Source organism: Brachyhypopomus gauderio, chromosome 17 (genome assembly GCF_052324685.1).
Source record: "Brachyhypopomus gauderio isolate BG-103 chromosome 17, BGAUD_0.2, whole genome shotgun sequence".
Taxonomy (NCBI): Eukaryota; Metazoa; Chordata; class Actinopteri; order Gymnotiformes; family Hypopomidae; genus Brachyhypopomus; species Brachyhypopomus gauderio.
Window position 1 is genome coordinate 10,984,955 of NC_135227.1, and position 18,782 is coordinate 11,003,736.

An 18,782-nucleotide genomic window follows, 5' to 3' on the forward strand; every position below is an offset into this window, starting at 1 on the left:
GAATCGAAAGTCGCATGAAAGGTGTGCAAAGTTATCATGTACTATCTATTCACGATATAAATTCACAGAAGATGTCCCCTCAGGCCTGGGTATATAGAATAACATCTAAAAATTATTCATGTAAATGACCCCAAAAAAAGGATAATAAATGAGCGGCATCAAATCCCACTCGTCACATTACCACAACTATGGCGTCGGAACTTTGCCAGGATGCTGGTGTTTACTAAACACGCTTTCTCTTGCGACTGTACGTCACATGACGCGAGATGTGCCCACCACATCCGCCTGACCGTCTGGTGATTTCTTTCGCCTTCTCCTTCACTTAGTCCAGCTTTTAATCACTTCTGTGAATTCGTTCGCCACTTCCACGCACTACCATCAGATTCGCCCGCGTTTCCTATTTTTCATCGTGTCTTCCTCTTTTTCACCGTCGTATGTTCCACTTTTTCACGCAGACAGAGAGGGCAGAAGTTGAGCCAAGTGTTCACTACAGCCACTGTGCGTTACTTCGAGCTTCAAAACAATGAAGCAAAAGACGTAAATGTACCGGACAGTGGACATTTCTCGGTTCATTCATGCAACTGTTTACGTATTCACAATCATTTTCACGCAGACTTAAAAGATTCTTAAAATAAGGTGCTTTTCCTGACATTGAATTTCTATCTGCTCACATGCGTCACTTGTGAAGTCCATGATGTTTGGTAAGGACTCGTACTTTATTAGAGTCAAAACAAGTCTGGTGTGAAATGGCAGTTCAGGAGATGCTGTGCTATTGGGCAGCTCTGCCCTATCGAGATGATCCATCGCGGCAGTCTTTCGATAGCAACATCGCGGACACTTCCCATCACAGACTGTCCGTTTCTCGAAAACAGGAAGTGAACCCGAGTCTGACTACTATAGTGGAGATAAGAGATATCCATCTTTATCTAGGGGCATCCATGAACTGGTTATTGCAGGTCAGAGGGCATCAGAGCGTGCAACATGCGATAGTCATCTTCTTCTGCATGCACTGGCATGTGACAGGAAGTATGTGCTAGTATATAGTATAATAAAGTATACAAAGAATGGTTGTGTTGCTTTTTACACTGTACAGCTGTTTCCATATAGAGACGAGTTTGTGTGTGTGTGTGTGTGTGTGTGTGTGTGTGTGTAGGCTGATGCCACGTGTATGTTGATCTGTCAGAGCCTGATAGAGTGCTTGTACGCGCTCAACAGCTGCAAAGCTCAGGGATTCTCGCAGGCTAAAGTGGAATATAATGAAGAGGAAGATTCTAGCACTCAAAAGAGAATCCATCTCTATCTGACAACTCACGCACGCATGCACACACACAATATTCATCTCTATGTGACAACTGCTATACTGTCCAACCTGTACCAAAACCAATGAGAGACAAGTGCAGTCTCCCCCTCTCTCCCTTAAAAACACACACATGCGCACACTCGTGTACACACATGCGCACACTCATGTACAAACATACGCACCTTACATTTAGCAAATCATTGACGAGTCTTATAAATATTTCAGAAATTATTTTCTGATCTCACATGAAACTCACCCACTGCACCGTGTGCCAACAGACAGCAACATCTAGCTTGAATATCACCTAAAGCACCATGGCATACGAGCCACAGCAGCTAGGTATTAAAGGACTCTTCAACAGAAATGCTAACACAGCGTTTAAAACAGCGTCCCAGACTGATGGATGGTATGAACGCAGAGCAGCTCGAAAATCAGGTGGTGGAATTTGCTGAGTGCAGGACGGTGTGGTGGAGCGACCACACAGAACCCTGGCCCGCGACTAGGGGAACCGCTGCGAGCGCCGCCATCGTTTCACACGACGTTCAGCTACCGCAGCTGGAGGAGTGTGGACAGCAGAGCGTCCTCTCATTAGGACTGAACATCAGGACTCAGACAGAGAGTGTGAATTTCAGACACCACTTTCTGCATGTGCAGATTAAGGGCCCTGGAGGAGATTATGGGAGGAAAACAATGTCAAGAAGGAGAGACTAATGCAAGGAACACCAGCGAGGAAGAGATGCAGGTGTGTGTGTGTGTGTGTGTGTGTGTGTGTGTGTGTGCAATGGGAGGACCGGCGGGGTCTTTGCAGGACAATGGTGAAATATTCACTCAATAGTCCTCTGATGCAACCATTACAACATGATCTAAATGGAAAAAAACAAGAAAAAACAAGTAGGAGAGCAAAAACAGGAAATGTTAAGGTGCGATTAACAGAAAGATGCCCAAAGATGTATATACAGAGATGGAGAGAGAGAGAGAGAGAGAGAGAGAGAGAGAGAGAGAGAGAGAGAGAGGGGGAGTGAGAGAGAGAGAGAGGGAGTAAGAGAGGGAGGGAGTGAGAGAGAGAGAGAAAGAGAGAGACAGAGGAAGAGAGACAGAGAGGGAGTGAGAGAGAGAGAGAGAGAGGGAGGGAGTGAGAGAGAGAGAGAGAGAGAAAGAGAGAGACAGAGGAAGAGAGACAGAGAGGGAGTGAGAGAGAGAGAGAGAGAGAGAGAGAGAGAGAGAGAGAGAGAGAACTTCCTGAGGGAGCAGCCGTGGCGTTCTGTCCTCCCCATTCATTGCCCAGGATAAGAAAAGAGGACGAAGCACTGATGACTGTGTGTGTGTGAGAAAGAGAAAGAGAAAGAGAAAGGAGAAAGAAAAAGAAATGAAGGGGGTGGGGTGTTTCTGAAGAGGGTAGCAGTAAGGTTGAGGATTTAGGGAATTAAACTCTAAAAACTGTGAAGGCGGATGGGGGGGTGGGTGCACTTTTGTCACTTTTTTTCCTTCTCTCTACAGGGTCACCCGTGCACACACACGTTCTCTCTCTCCCTCCGTCTCCCCCCTCAGCACTGCAGCCTGGTATCCCGCAGCTGTGGCAGCCGTCCCGCGTCCTGCATCTCAATGAGTCTCTCAGCAGCGGCCCAGCGGAGCCCCCTGTGGGCTTCTCCACTCCGGGCCCTGGAGCTGCATCACCCACACACCCCCCACACACCCCGGCCAGGCCCACCGTGGCCCACGTCCCCGTCCCCAGCCAGCCGCACAGCCCGCCCGGCCCCGCTCGACCGCCCAGGAGCTCCGGCTCCGTCCCCGTGCCTCTCCCTCCTCCGTGCATCCTTTCTTCCCCTCTTTTGTTGGCCCCTTTTTCTTTCTCCCCCGCAGCTGGATGGGACTGAGCCTTTGGCAGTGCAGCCCCCCCCCCCCCCCCCCTTTTCCTTCTCTCTCCCTTTTTCTGCCACTGCTGCTGGGGTGGGCAAGTACACGGTGGAAAAACGGGGGGGTCTGGGGGGGAGGATGAGGAGAGGAGTCGAACCCTCTTTCTCACGCTCGTAAGAAAGCCCTCACTTCTTCTCGCTGGCCAGAGGCACCTGCTGATTACCATAGAGACACTGTGTGAAGTCCTGCACCCTCCCTCCACCCCCCCTCCGGTTTTTCTTCTGTTTCAGACCCCCACATTGCCCCCCCCCACCCACACCCCCCGCCTCCTTTTCCCTTTCGGTAAACAAGTGGTCCATGGATTAGTTAAATGGGATACTGCACAGGAAACAAATAAACAAATAGAGAGGGGGGGGACAATTCTGTAATCAATGCTCACTATTTATGTGGAGTCTGATCTTGTTCTCCAAGACTAGCCTGGCCACCGATGTCCAATACAGCTATGGAGGACCAACAGCTGCATGTTTTTACAGACAAACATGGTTTGTTAAGGAACTCTTTAAAGGAGGGATCTTCCTCACGCCTCACTTGTGCCGCACATTCTTGTTGCTCTTTGTGAGTTGATTTGGACCTGGTTCTGGGGAGAGGGAAGGAGAGACCCGGTTGCCAAGCAGCCATGCGGCCGTGGTATGCATTGTGTTCCTCATTCACAAAATGGACAGATTTCATCAACAGCTCCGTCGCCGTGACACCGATCGAAGCAATAAGGCTCCGTTATGATGCGTCGAACCTAAATTATATGAAAATATTGCAACGCCACGGCCTTTAAATGAACATACGAGCGAGATTTTGGCTGCAGGGGCTGAAGAACCTGTACGCACGAGTCAAGTTTCCTCCATCACCACCAGCCTGCCGCTTCAGAGCCGACGGTGCACGTACACCTGCGCGTCTCCTGTGGTGTTAGGGCTGCGTCTCGAAGGAGGGCCCGGCTCTGGAACCCCAGCCCAGCGGGCCCACAGCCACCTGACCGCGCAGCACCGCGGAAAGCTCCGGAAAGCTGGCTGCACTCTGGCCAGTTGCTGAGGAGAGCAGCGGCGATGATGGATGCGTGGGCCGGCCGAGAGGCACGCCAATCGGAAGCCGGCCCACACACTGCACTCCGGGGAGGGGGGCGGCAACTGCACACTGCCAAAGGAGACAGCAGGGGAGTGGGGGGGGTAACAGCAGAGGAGTAAAAAGGGCAAACAGAAGTGAAGGAAAGCCTGTGAGGGGCCAAGGGGGTAAAATAATAAAGAGAGATGTTGACGATGAAGAGGGAAAGCAGAGAAAAATGGCCGACCCTTGCAGCACAATTGCAGAGCAGGAGGTTTGTGCACAGAGAAGTAAGCACACAGCAGGCCGACTGCGACAGAGGTGGACCCTGCTGGTGCGCACACAGAGACACACACGCACATGCACACAAAAACAAGCCCCCCCGAAGCACCCCCACCCTGGTCCCCGACAGCCCCGCCCCCCCCCCCCCCCCCCCCCCCCCCTCCCGACAGCTGCACCACGGCAATTTACATCTCTCCAGCACATTTAGCAGGAGTCTGTCTGCTATCACCCGAGGCCCAGGGACCCCGCTGGCCTCCAGACACCAGACAGAGTGCTCTCCTCGCGGGGAGCCCTGCCCCACCGCTGCCACTGCCCTCCGGAACAGCACCGCTCAAACACAGTCAGCACTTCTCTACTGTGGATGCTACTTTTCACGATAAAAAATCCATCTGTGATAAAGTGATGCCGTCAGGGCGAGGCACTCAGCACAGCAGAGCCAAGAGCAGTCCATATTTGTTACCGAGGAGAGTGATTTAGAGACAGCAGCGGCTTCTGTTTCTTATAGAGTAGCACAAAAGCTTCAGTGAAAAGGATTGAGGTTTCCTGAACAGGCAGGAGCAAGAGAGAGCACCAAAAAGGAGAGAGAGAGAGAGAGAGAGAGAGAGAGAGAGAGAGAGAGACTAGCCTGACCCGGAAGGTGTCAGCTGCTAAGAACAGTGCCCCAATGGGACAGTGCTAATCAGGTGGTTAAAAACAGAACACACAGAGAGAGAGAGGGGGGGGGGGGGGAAGAGTTTTAGGTTTATACTCTTAGTCTACTAGGAAGGAATAAGACTTAAGCCATTATTTTGAACAAAGAACAGTTTCAATTTCAAAGCTGATATACACATACACAGCCACACCCCATTCAGACCACCGGGATTTCCACAGAATGACACGCAGGTGTGCACGAGTCGACCACCACGGAGCAAACAGGCCCGGGCCTGAGCTCCAGTCTGACCAACACCATGGAGCGCTTCACAACCAGAGGCTCACCCACCGCAGCTGCAGGGTCTCCCAACGCTCCCCAGCAGGGGCCAGCATCTCTTCCCCAATGGCTGGCACGTGAACATCTTCACTTTCAATTTCAAATCTTTACCTCACCCCCCACCCACTTTCCCGAGTATGTTACTCTAAACCATGCTTGTTGCAGTCGTTACTCTGAAAGAGAGCCCACTCAATAACCTCAGCCACAAAACAAACAAACAAACAAACAAACAAAAAAATCCCCACAACAGCAAAGACTCAGAGGTTTAGCTCAAGACTCAGCCATGTTTCCCGGAAGGTGGATTGTGGCCTCTTTGATGTATGTTGTTCTAGCTATGATAAAAGATAAAATAAAAATATCAAGCCAAAAAAAAAAAAACTAAAAAGTTACTCATGTGAGACAGTGCTTTGCCTGGCTGCGTCCTCGAGCACGGCCCAGGCATGCGGGTGACGTCAGCGTTCGCCCAAATCACGTCAAAGCGAGGGTAAATGACGGACTCAAAGTAGCACAGCGCGGTACGAAAAGCCTCTCAGTTCAAGAACTTCCTGTGGGACCAGCGCGATGTTCTCCTGGGGCCTGTTCTTGATATCATTCCTTACATTTACTTAACCAAGGTACAATACTGAGCATGTCTTCACAAGGCCACCATACAACTTTAAGACAAACGTAAGCCAAGAATCATCAAAATGTGCAAGAAATTATTGGATGTAACTAAATGATCTTTAATTAAAGCGACCAGTGGAAACCGAAAGCACATTTACACATTGAGCAAGAACATGTATTTCATGCTGCTTGTGTTTAAATGGCCGACACACTCCCTTCAGCACACCTTCAGAAGACTGAACAGATGCGTGTAGCTGAAACACAAACGCAGCGATGTAACCCCAGAAACAGAGATCGCGCAGGAGCTCAGGGACAGAACACGTAGGGCACGGTCTCTGTGGAGCTGGAAAACTCACACCAACACGACCAAACCAGAGAACCTGCCATGTATGGACCAAACCTGGCACTGGCACTGGACGCTGGATTTGCTGTAAGCAGGTTTCCAACACATGCACATTTATTAACGCGCATGCAGAGAAACGAAATAGTGAAATCTGCAAAAGTCAAAAGGCAATAATCAGGACTGAGATAAGCATTAAAGGCACCACAGGAAAGTGCATCGGCGCTGTTTGTGACTGGGGACCCTGAGTGACCACGGACAGACAATGTCACGCCGAGCGTGCCTTCTGTGCAATGGCTGAGACAGCGGCACCCCGACAGTGACGGGACACCAAAGGAAGATCTCCACAAGGCCTTCTGCTCTGACCCGGACCAGCACGGCCCCCTCTCACTCTCCCCCTGTCTGCCCCCACCCGCCCCTGATCGAACCGGGGAGAGGCCCTGTGACATTTCACTTGGCACAGCTGCTGGCTTAGTGACAGCTAAACATTCGGTAAGGACTGTTTGGGGGGGTGAAGACAGACATGTGAGTGAGGGCCAGTGTGCATGCGTGTGCATAGTGTGGTTTGCTAGGACTTAGACAGGCAATGCACCTGTGGTGATTTTAACAACACGTTCATTTCTCGGAAAGTGACCCAAATACGCACCGAAATGCATTTACATTGGATCAAACATTGAAGCTGTGAAGTGGATGAAAGCTCAACATAATTCTGAAATATTTCCTAGACTGAGAAAATACCAGGTGATACCAGTTATCTCCATACTGTTAATGGATCCTTGCAAAAATGTATAAAAACGATCAAAAGGCTAGAAAATTCTACAATCTGACAGCTAATATTTGAAACGTAAATTATGGCTCGCGCTTGCAGTCTTATGCGTGTCCTGACGTTATCTTCAGAGAGCCTGCCAAATGTTCACGCAGCCAACGAGCCGTCCAACCGAGCATGCGAGTGAGCGAGCTTCCTGTGTGCTGGCCTGCTCCTCATACATGGGGAGAAATGTGAATGGAAAGGTCTGCTGGCAATCTGCGGTTCAGATCTAAACAGTCTACTGAGCTCCTCCTCACCCATCCAGCCCCCTAGTCAGCCAGCAGCTTGGAGCTTCCTGTTCCGCCGGGCGGCTGGCTGACGTCACGTTGTGTTTTTCTCTTCTGCTCAACAATACCACAACAGTTCTGTGGCGGGGAGAACAGGCCGAATGGTTGTTTGGGGCGTGGGGCGGTTACATGTGCCCCCAGCTCGGTGAGAAGGTGCACTGGCGCGATTTTGAAAGTCTGTGGTGATATCGCGCCTCTTTGCTCGGCCACCAACAATTAGACACTTTGAGTACAATCGTACTTCATCGAGATGATCAGACTGTATCCAGTCATAATGGAATTACTTATTTAAAAGATGACAAACAAAAAAGTAAGCTGAAAAAAAAAGGTCAGATGGGCATTTGTACAAAGCTAATTGAAGTAAACTCTGCATATGAGCATTTTTTATAAATGTGTGCGAGAGAGAGAGAGAGAGAAAGAAAGAAGATGCATATTGAACTCTATTCTCTGACCACCCTCTCACACTTCAGCTCTGCTCACTTCCCCTATCTCTATGTGTCAACAAAATTTAACACTACACATTTGACTCATGTTATCGAAATCAATCAGTTGCGGATGGGGTAAACAGAAAGTGCTTCTTGAACTAAATCTAGGGCAACACACAGTGCACCGTTGGGTTTCCCCAGTGCTTTGTAGCGCAGAAATCAGTAAATGATGGACAAGAATGCTTTTAACGCTATGATGCTTTTGGGAAGCACACACAAGAAGACAAGAAACATTCAAATATGGACACATTTGTCATCACCAATGCAAGTCTTAAGTAACTGACTAGCCATCTTGTCATCACAGAGGTAAATATGAGCCCAAAACTCTTTGGACCTCAAGGCTTTTCATGTGAATATTTCAATACGGTGACTTTTCATTATCATTAAAAAGCTGCATCAAAAAAATGTAATAATATCTTTTTACATTGAGTCATTTAGAATGTAATTTTTCTGTTGAAAATATGTTGAAAAGTGTATTGCCAACTGAATACGAGGTTTTAGTGTAATCCAGCTACGTATGCTACAGTTTAGCTATAGCTAACCCTATAGAAGGGTTAACAGATGGCATATCACACAGTGCAGACAAAGCAGAGATCAAATCCATGACATCTTTCAGCACTGTTCTGACTGCTATACCAACCCCATCTCGCTCCCCATCAGGAACACTTTTAGGTCCGAAGCTGGATCTGCAGGTACACTGCAGGTACAAAGCCCAGAGTGGAGGACTACCATAGACACCACTGGCTCGGACTCACCAGCACAGGTGTGAGAGAGAGAGAGTGTGTGGGCATGTGAAGTGAAAAGGTCACCAGGAATCAATCTTTCCCAAAACAATCATCTGGATGACATTTTAATTACGTGAACTTCATGGGACATGTAAACATTTTGTTTTTCTGAAGGCAGTTTAGCTGGTTTTAATGAATAAGCACAGAACATCCCAGGATGTTTTATTCCACTGGCAATGAATGTGAACTAACTAATTGCAGATTCACAGTGTTTCTTCAGGCACTTGGTTTCAGATGGAAGAGTTGTGTCTGAATTTAGGATGCCTATAAATACAGGGCGAACACATGTTCTATGTATATGCCCTTATGCATATGTTCTGTGAAATTACACTGTACATAAAGCTTCTGCATTTATGTACATTATAGAGCTACTGCCCCAATATAGAAATTAAAAGAACACAACCATGTTGTAAAGGTGGAGATTAACTGGACCACAGTGGAACAAGGTAGACGTGTTACTAATGAGGTCCTTAGCATAAAGATGGAGATCACGGGATCACGAAAACTGAAGGAACCACCTTGGAGAACAGGTGGCATGGGTGCTACCACGAAACAGGAATTCTCAACATGCGCCCCCTCTAAAAGGCCAAACGTTCACCTGGACACACACACAACCTTCTTTGACCTTCTGTGAATCATACCTCGTTTGTGGAGCCATCCCTCCTTCACAATCACCACGTCACTCATGCTGGCCCACGGGGAGCTGGTCCGACTAGCCGGCGTCTCAGAAGGAGAGCAGCCACTCCGAAGCCCGCGGTCTCCGGTCTTCGGGCCAGGGCAGGGAGCCTCTTCTCAAAGGTTACCTGTAAGGGTGTGGCCAAGAATTATGCATCAGCCTTACCGTATAGGTAAAGGAAATACTATATCCGAACCGACTTTTTCAAATACTAAACAAGAGTAGAGATCAGAAACAATTAAAACTCGTTACTGCAAAGATTATGAAGTTTTGTTCTGCAGAATCGTGCACAGACTCTGCCCGAAGACCAAGGACTAGATTATATCACGCAACCAGTTTCCCAACTTAAACAGATGTCAACGCTGCTACGCCGTGACATCCAGCCTAGGAAGCGACCCGTGTACCCCTGCTTCGTCAACAGCTTCTGGAAACAACAGGAAGTAGTGATGATACTGACAGGCGGCGATTTCGCGCCACAAAGGGGAGGGCAGACGTTTGTGCGTCTCTCACGGAACCGGACGCTGTTGTGTCCACAGCCCCGTGCTGCACGGAGACACGACGCTCTTGTCCTGGTTCATGAGCTGCCGGGCCGAAACGCTGCAGCTGGCTATTTTTAAACTCTTCAGCAACAAGGCAGGCTTTATTTGAACCCTCCGCTAATGGAAGGCTTACATCTGCCGTGGTCATCAATATTTCAATGTGATCAATGAATTAAACATACATTTATTTAAAAATGAAATGCAGTACAAGTACACAAGTCCCGAATACAGTGTACGGGGACGCTCCGTCAAAGGTAGAAGTTTGAAAAAAAGAAATAAAGAAAATTCAACAAGAGCAGAGCTCAGGCAATGTAGTCAGTTACATTATGTAGTCTGGATTTCACCGCAAAAATGTTTGCTGTATGACAGGAGACATAATAACCATAAAAGAAAAAACTCAGTTCATGTCTACCAGACATGAGAACACAGAAGAAATGACAGCAGTATCATCATTATACAATATAAAACCAAACATGCTAACCTTTGACTACTGGAGCCCTTGGAAAAGACCTCAGAGACAACCAAAGAAGCCCAGAATGAGTGGGGAAGGATGATTTAATATAAAACTATAGGTACAATCCAAACTGCAAGACGTTAATTTAGCAAAAAATACTAAATGCAGCAAAATACTGAAGATCTCTTTTCACACAATGGTGGCAGACAGTACCAATCAAATTTCAGTCCAACTGTCCATTAGATTAAACTAAACGTTAAACTAAACGTTTTCATAATAAGAACTTCCGAACAGCAGATTATGCTCACTCAGAAGAAGTTTCACTGCTATATTGTGGGACAACCTGACAGGAGAATTACAGCACTCTGTCCAGCAGGTATACTGGCCTTAATTCACTAGTTTCCAACCAAATAAGCATGTTTCAAAATTTTGATAATTTTGATAAGATCCAGATACAAGTACAAGCAGCCAGTGAGGACACTGCTGGAGCTTCTATTTTCCAAAGGCAACATTACATAAGTGATGACAACAACTGGAAATTGTGAAAACTTACCAATGTCCCAGTTTTAAAAGTTTCAACATGGCTTCTACAGCAGACTTGGTCAATATTGGTGGACATATGTAAAGATGCCACACTCATTTGTGCTTTAAGGTCACTGTTGACAGTTCACTTTTGTGATTTTATTATTTATTTAAAGTTTGGTAACCTTTCTTTTTTTGAATAGGGTGGCAGTATCCACCCCCCCCCCCTAAAAAAAGGTTTCACATGTACTTTTCCTTTTTAATTTTTGTAATACTATTTCCACATTTTAGAAAGTGAAGACATCAAAACTATTAAACTCCAGATGTGGAATTCCTCGGTGACCAAAAAAGTGTTACACAAAAACTCTCTTATGTTTTATATTCTTCAAAGTAGCCACCCTTCACCTTGACGACTTCGCACACTCTTGGCATTGTATCAAGCAGCTTCATGAGGCCACCACCTGGGATCCTTCAGCAAAGTTCACACACATGCAGAGCACTTGTAGACAGAGGGACTGAAGTTGGTCAGAAGTGTTTTTAATTGTCTTTAAGATTATGGAAAAGCTACATTCAATTACGCATGCTGAAATTATGTGTATTGCTGCATGTAATCACTGAAACTATAAAATGATTGCTGGCATCAGAGCTACTGTTCATGGCTCAAACTTGACTGGTCGTTTGAAACCATAACATTTCATCTAGCATCTTATTTTCAGCAATAATCAAATCAGTGACTGCCAAATCTTGCATCATTCTATTAGTACAGTGTGGGCAGGGCTTTTGCTTTGCTAGTCGGCACATTAGTTTTGAAGCTAAACAGAGTTGTGCTACCATTTCCTCAGCTGAAAGAGAAAGACTTCAATGGCTGGGACAAACATAAATAAACCCAAATGTGTCGAGAGGCTGCTCCCTCACAGGAAGTCATTAGTTTGGAATGGGCAGCGGCTGCATCAAGCTTACCCCTCTGCCTGAGGGACCCCCAGTGCACAAACCCCTCACACAGTCATCACATCTGAATGTGGTGAAAATGTCACAGGCCTGTACGACCACAGGGACTGTGGAAGAGGTTCGGTCGGGCCTCCACAGCTACGGCGGCAGACGACTCAACAGGAAATTCAAACAGATAGGACACTGCGAGGAGCCTCTCCACCCTCAGGGTGCCGTCTTACGCCACTAGTCTCACTCGCACAAGTCCTTAACTTCAGCTTTCTCTCACACATGCTTAACCACTGCCAAACATCCCCACCCCAGCCCCACCCAGCAAGAGTACATGCGAGGCGTCTTTAAAAGCTAGCGCAACAGACAGATGGACAGAGTCACAGAAATGGAAAGAGAAAGCAAGACGAAAAGACAACAGCAGCGCATGACGGACTTGAAACCTAAACAGTGAGCTCGTCTTAAACGTGAGCGGTCTCTGCATTGCCAGTTGACTCCATGCTACTCAGGAGGGGTGGGGGGTGTAAATGCCTGCATAGCTGGCAAGCGGCCAGCAGCAACTGAATGAACCCAATACCCTGACTGGGGGGGTTGAAGGGGGTCACATGGTGTACTGGGCCCTGGGGCCTCCACCCACACTCTCTCACTCGCTCCTACTCTCGTTCTCCAATCATTCATCATTCCTGTTCTGACTGAAGGGGCAAGCCCCATTCAATGCAAATCAGTGTCATGCAGCAGGGCGATACAGTGGGGTCTGTGCACATCATGGCTGAAAGACTGGGCCGTGAAGCTGGCCAGTACAATCACCTCCAACATCGAATGAGGGAAGGGTCATCACTAGAGCAATGGGCTGGCAGCTAGCTTCTGTACCCGTCTGATCCAGAATACATCATTCCAAGGGAAGAAGTATTTATTACAGTAGTCCATCTAGCACACTGTGATAAAATATGACTCAAACCCCTTTTACAAATGTTCGGCATAGAACGCTTGATTATTAGTCAGTGAGTTAAATCAATTAAGCCACAACAAAGAAAACACTACATTGCTCAGTGTTGCAATTTTGAATGATCTGAACGGCACTGGATTTGACTATTTTGTATTCTGGCAGAGGGATAATCTGCATGACCATAAAATCAGCCATAAGGCTAGTTTCATGTTTACTGATATAAGCAGTGAAACATGTACTGCCATTATAACATAATTAACTATATTTGGGGCGATCATGTGCAGTCAATAGACAAACAGGAAATAACACAAACACGGCACCATGACCATCAGAGGCAAGCTTGATCCGGTACTGCAAAGATGAGTGTATAGTAAACACAAGACAACAAGAACAGGCTGGGGATTCCCGTTCCACAACATATTTACAAAGTTGCAAAAAAAGTGGCCTGTAGGTTGTTAAAAGAACAAGCATACTGAAATATTTCTACTATCAACCAATTCATTTACATATATTATGCACTGAAGGATATTTCATCTAGCCTATGCCTAGACACTGCATGAACGGCCCAAAGGGTAATATCTTTGGTTTAGGGTTTTAGAAGAGTCACTAACTCACTTTTAGTTTAGCACATCTATGCAAGCTTGAGCTTGCAGGGAATGTTTGGTTTTGGCAATAAAGCAATTTATTCCATTTTCCATGAACTGTCTGAGTAATCCAGCTCACACGTGGCATGAGGAGGTCAAACTATTACACACTTATTTGACATGTTTACAACAAATTGACTTGTAGAGTACATCATTAGATAACAGTTACACTTTGGAGTTTTTTTTTTGCCTCCCAACTTACTTAAGGAAATGCATCAGGAGCCAAAAGCTGTTCTGAGAGACAGCTCAAAACATTAATGTAGAGTCAAGGGATAAGTGCATCTAAAGGAGGGGGGTGGCAATTGGGAAGCCAAGACATCTTAAAAGATTGTTCTCCCCAGGACCCAACGCAAATGAAGGTCAGTTTTACGAAAGGTTAGCGTCAGAATCTCTTTCTTTGGTTTACAGGCCAGCCACTCTCATCCTCCGTCCTGAGGCGTGCCTCCAAGCACTGACGTGCACAATAAGCCCAACTGTGTCTGAGCAAATTTCAAACGGCATTCCTGGGATTCTGCATGTTACTGGCGGCACATTTGCGTCAACAGGACCCGAAGGAGCTCAAAGTCTTTTCACATACTAATGGACAAGAAGAGAGAATGAGGGTGTGAAAGACAAAGCTCTCAGCATCTTCAACTAACACCAGAACGAGTCAGTACCTCTACACCAGAACGAGTCAGTACCTCTACACCAGAACGAGTCAGTACCTCTACTCCAGAACGAGTCACATGCTACAGTTTCCAACAGGCCAATAGTCCCCACTAAGGTCTCGTGACTTTGGAAGAAAGAAAAAAATAACAGGTCAATAGCTTAAACCTGTGGATCTAGTGAAGCTGGGGGCAGCTCGGTGGATCTGACCCGAGGGCGTGAATTATACGCGTAAAAAGAAAGAAAAACATTTAGCTTCCATTTTGTGTTCTTCCTTCAAGCACATGTTGTTCGTGTCCTACAGTCAAAACAATCAAGGTTCAAAGAGTACCAACGTGGGAGTGAACACTAGTGAATCACCCCAGCCATTTCTAGTGTGAGCGGCTAAATAACAAACCGTGGTAGATAAATACATTGATCTCGCTTACGATTACATGTTACACTTTTTTTTATCATGAAAACGAAATATTTTAATGCATGATGAGAACTAGGAGGCTAGATGAACAAAAGTAGGCCTGTGCGTCCACGCGGCGGTCAAGCCGAGACAAGAGGACACAATGTAATGACAGATCAATAAAACATTTGGACTGGGTTATTTTAGCCAGACACATGGTGTTCCGGTTTACGTACGTGTGGTGTTACATGTTTTAATCTACGTTCAAGATACGCAGGAATAAACGGGCGCTTAATACAGTTGCTTAATGCAAACGAATATAAGCAGAAGAAAAGACATGATTCTGGGCCTAGACAGGGCAGACTGGGTGAGAATAACCGCATCCTATATAATACAATGAGACCTTCCCTCTCAGCTCACAGTCGGACATAATCCACGAGAAAAGGAGAAATACAACGCTTTACCTGACCAGTGTATCAAAACTGTCTCCGGAACATTGCTTTGAGTGGCGTCGGCAATTTTACTGGCAGCTAAATCCCACAAAAACAGGTAAAACTGTTTTCATTTACCCCGCTCCCCTTTGCCTTTCCTCCACTACACCTCCCAAACGTTCTGTCTGCAGCGCTCCTGCCCGCTGTCGGCGTGGTCCTAGTGCCGACAAGGTTCGTCGCTCTCTTCATATCGCAATGAAATAAAAAGGGTATGTAAGAAACTAAATATGACCTTCCAAATATTTAGATATACAACGGTGCTACAACACTTGCATCGTGGTACATCTGTGATCGTTTTAAAATGGTAAGCAATACTTAAGGTCACCCAGAAAGTGTTGAATCTGTTCAGTTGTATTAAATGAAAAGTTCAAACTTTAGACTCCTAAATAATTTACTAAATAATCTATGTTTCTTATGTCATAAATGATCTACACATGACTTCAAACGTCTGGAGGTTCCATCATAAAGTTAGATGTGTAGTTGTTTTGGGATTTTACATCATAGTCAATTGTTGGACTGCAGAATATAATAATAAGAAGACCAAACATGTATGCATGCAAACAACTATAATACAAATAAATATAAATATCAGAGAGCTACCTTTTCAGTTCATGAACAGTATTAAAGTACTGACACGTCCTGTGTATTGAAATCATTTGATATGCTCCCTTTGATTTTTTTATTTGTTTAATCAGTCCCAATATCCCCCACACAAGTCCATCCAGGTACTGGGCCTTCAAGTCTGATGATCTTTGCTCCAGTGGTTTTGAAGCCCACAACATTGCATTCTCTAGCTTCCTTTACATTGCATTTGTTCTCAAAAGAAACAAAAGAAATATCCTGAAAACAGCTGTTTCTTTGGACTGTAGCTTGAGCAACAGTCAGTGATGACAAGACCTTTAAGTGGCATTTTGTTTAGGTCGTGTTTCTCCACAATACTTTGTCAGAGTATGTGCCACTAAAGAAGAGACTCCATGCCTTCCCAGGTTAGCTGTACTCTGTTATAGTTATAGACTTAATGATATCTATCTTACACAATGTTTATGCTTCATTTTATTGTGTATTTGTTTTTTTTTTCAAGGATATCAGTGGAGGTGATAAAAATAAATTAAAGTTGAATTCATCAATGACGGACTCGCTGGAGAATATAGCAGCAGGTGTGGGGCTGGTGTGGGGCTGGTGTGGGGCTGGTGTGGTGCTGGTGTGGTGCTGGTGTGGGGCTGGTGTGGGGCTGGTGTGGGGCTGGTGTGGGGCAGGTGTGGTGCTGGTGTGGTGCTGGTGTGGTGCTGGTGTGGAGCAGGTGTGGGGCTGGTGTGGTGCTGGTGTGGGGCTGGTGTGGGGCTGGTGTGGTGCTGGTGTGGGGCTGGTGTGGGGCTGGTGTGGTGCTGGTGTGGGGCTGGTGTGGGGCTGGTGTGGGGCAGGTGTGGTGCTGGTGTGGTGCTGGTGTGGGGCAGGTGTGGGGCTGGTGTGGTGCTGGTGTGGGGCAGGTGTGGTGCTGGTGTGGGGCTGGTGTGGGGCAGGTGTGGTGCTGGTGTGGTGCTGGTGTGGTGCTGGTGTGGAGCAGGTGTGGGGCTGGTGTGGTGCTGGTGTGGTGCTGGTGTGGTGCTGGTGTGGGGCTGGTGTGGTGCTGGTGTGGTGCTGGTGTGGTGCTGGTGTGGGGCTGGTGTGGTGCTGGTGTGGGGCTGGTGTGGGGCTGGTGTGGGGCTGGTGTGGTGCTGGTGTGGGGCTGGTGTGGGGCTGGTGTGGGGCAGCGCTACTCTAGAGGAACTTGTAGCTATGTGTTTTCTACAAAAGCACAGCAAATGGAGGTCAAAAAGAAGCTGGGGAACTGAGACATGGTTCTGCACTGATGGTGTGTCAGCGTAACCTACAGTCATTTCTGATCCACCAGTTCACTTTTACAACACTGCTAAGATTTTAGGCATAGAAACTGAAATGCGTAAATGCTACAAAATGTCTCTCTCTCGTTCTCTCGTTGTTTTAAGTTAAACGCACACAATTAGCAAAGTTAGCGCTGAACATATGCTGCACATAAGTCAGCAAGTGTGAGGAGCTCCTCACACGGTCACGTGTGCAGGAGCTGTGAAGGAATACGATGGTGAAACTCTGACGGCGCTGAGAGCAGAACGCAAAGGAATGTGTTGCCATTGTCTGAGTAACGAGAGGGTTGGGGGGAATGCCATTGATGAGTTCAGAGGGAAAGAAAGAGCCTCCTGATAGCTCCCTCTCTCTCTTTCTCTCTCTCTTGTGAGAACCTCATGTAATCCATGTAATCATCAGCCCACTGAAGCTGTCTCAGGAGCTCTGGTCGCAATGTGCACAACTACTGCTTTGTCTCACCTGTAAACACACACCTCACCAACCGCATTCAGTCTCCATCCTGTTTTTGAACGACAGAAAGCTTGGGGTCTTGCATGACCAATAGGGGAGCAATACACTTCCCATAGCATTTGTCACGTGTTGATCAGCCTACTAAGCTGGACATTGTTGATCTTGATAACAAAGTTACTCTTTCTAGTGAAGATCATTGTTCATAATTGGCTCTTTGAGAATGATTAGATAATATTGATGTAGAAGCTTATTTAGAATTGTTTGTGATTTTAATTATCAGTCAATATACTATATTTTTTGTACATTAAATATTAATGATGGTAATTAAAATGTACTATCTTGGAAATCTTTAAAAAAGGCCCTAAATTGTAATGCCTTTTCAACTTTTACAAGTCTACACAGTGTGACCTTTCAACAGTTTCATAATAATAAAACGAAAACCAGCTCCATGGTTTGAAAGCAACAGGGGCTGCAGTAGGGAAGACAGCAGCTCAGTGCCTCTGTCGATAGGGTTGTTCCAGCAGTGGTGGGCTCATCCACCATATCACCCAACATCCCCCTGCTTCTCCAGAGCTGTAAGCCCATACATCCTGATACAGGATAAGTTCTCCCTGCTGTAATTAGCACCTTGAATATTGTAAGGAAATCAACACAACTGGTCGCAAATCAGTGGAAAGGCAACGATCCCCTAGCACCCTGGGGAGAAGCGGCAAATGGGCTTTTCAAAGCGTTTGGCAGCTGGGGCTCAGGCCAAAGGTGACCCAAGCAGTTGTGGAGGGCAGAAGCTGAGCAGCTGCACCTCTGAGTCCTTGTCTTCACTGTGCCTTAACAACAGTCTGAGTGCTGAAAATAGAAACAACTATGTACCTCACATACATCTGATTGCTCAAATTACTGGATAGCAAATGCTTATCCACAAAATATTTGAAAGTTACTACATAAACTTACAAATTACTATGACCTGATATTATTGTTTTTGTGTGTTAAATGTTATATAAAATAAAGGTCCAGTAGAGAATAATGTCCTATGTGGAATGTTCTGTTCTAAATTACCAGTTGATAATGTCCAGGCATTCAAGTTTTGTCTTTTCTCAGTCTCAAAAACATGAAAAAATGGAGTTTGTACAATATTCATACTGCGTGTTGAATCTAACCACCCCCCCCCCCCCATGAACATGCACACCACTTCATACATTTTATTTACTTATTTATTTTTACTTGTTGATGAAAATAGTCAAACATGAATTTATATGAATTTATTTACAAATAGAAGGATATAAATGTATCATCTATATTGAATTCTGGGATATGAATTTGAGATATGATATCGAAAGTGGTTCAAATTGAGCAAACCTGTATAAGTCTAAAGGCTTTCTCTGTCTTGACAGGTGAGGTAGTTTG

The 18,782-nt window shown here is 46.2% G+C and overlaps 1 protein-coding gene and 1 long non-coding RNA gene across 2 annotated transcripts in view; one reads left to right on the forward strand and one right to left on the reverse strand.

Annotated features, from left to right (window-relative positions):
• Window positions 1-15,191, reverse strand: part of akt1 (v-akt murine thymoma viral oncogene homolog 1) — a 40,519-nt gene extending 25,328 nt beyond the window's left edge. Inside the window, exons 1-2 of the mRNA XM_076977945.1 lie at window positions 15,024-15,191; window positions 9,445-9,606 (exon numbers count right to left, since the gene is read on the reverse strand). Coding sequence (XP_076834060.1) covers window positions 9,445-9,490 — 46 coding nt within the window. The 5' untranslated portion in view covers window positions 9,491-9,606; window positions 15,024-15,191. The remainder of the gene's footprint in view (window positions 1-9,444; window positions 9,607-15,023) is intronic.
• On the forward strand, window positions 7,625-9,612 carry LOC143480337 (uncharacterized). Its single transcript, XR_013121819.1, has 2 exons — window positions 7,625-8,324; window positions 8,679-9,612. It is a non-coding gene; the product is annotated as an uncharacterized LOC143480337 (long non-coding RNA).
• Window positions 15,192-18,782: the final 3,591 nt, after the last annotated feature.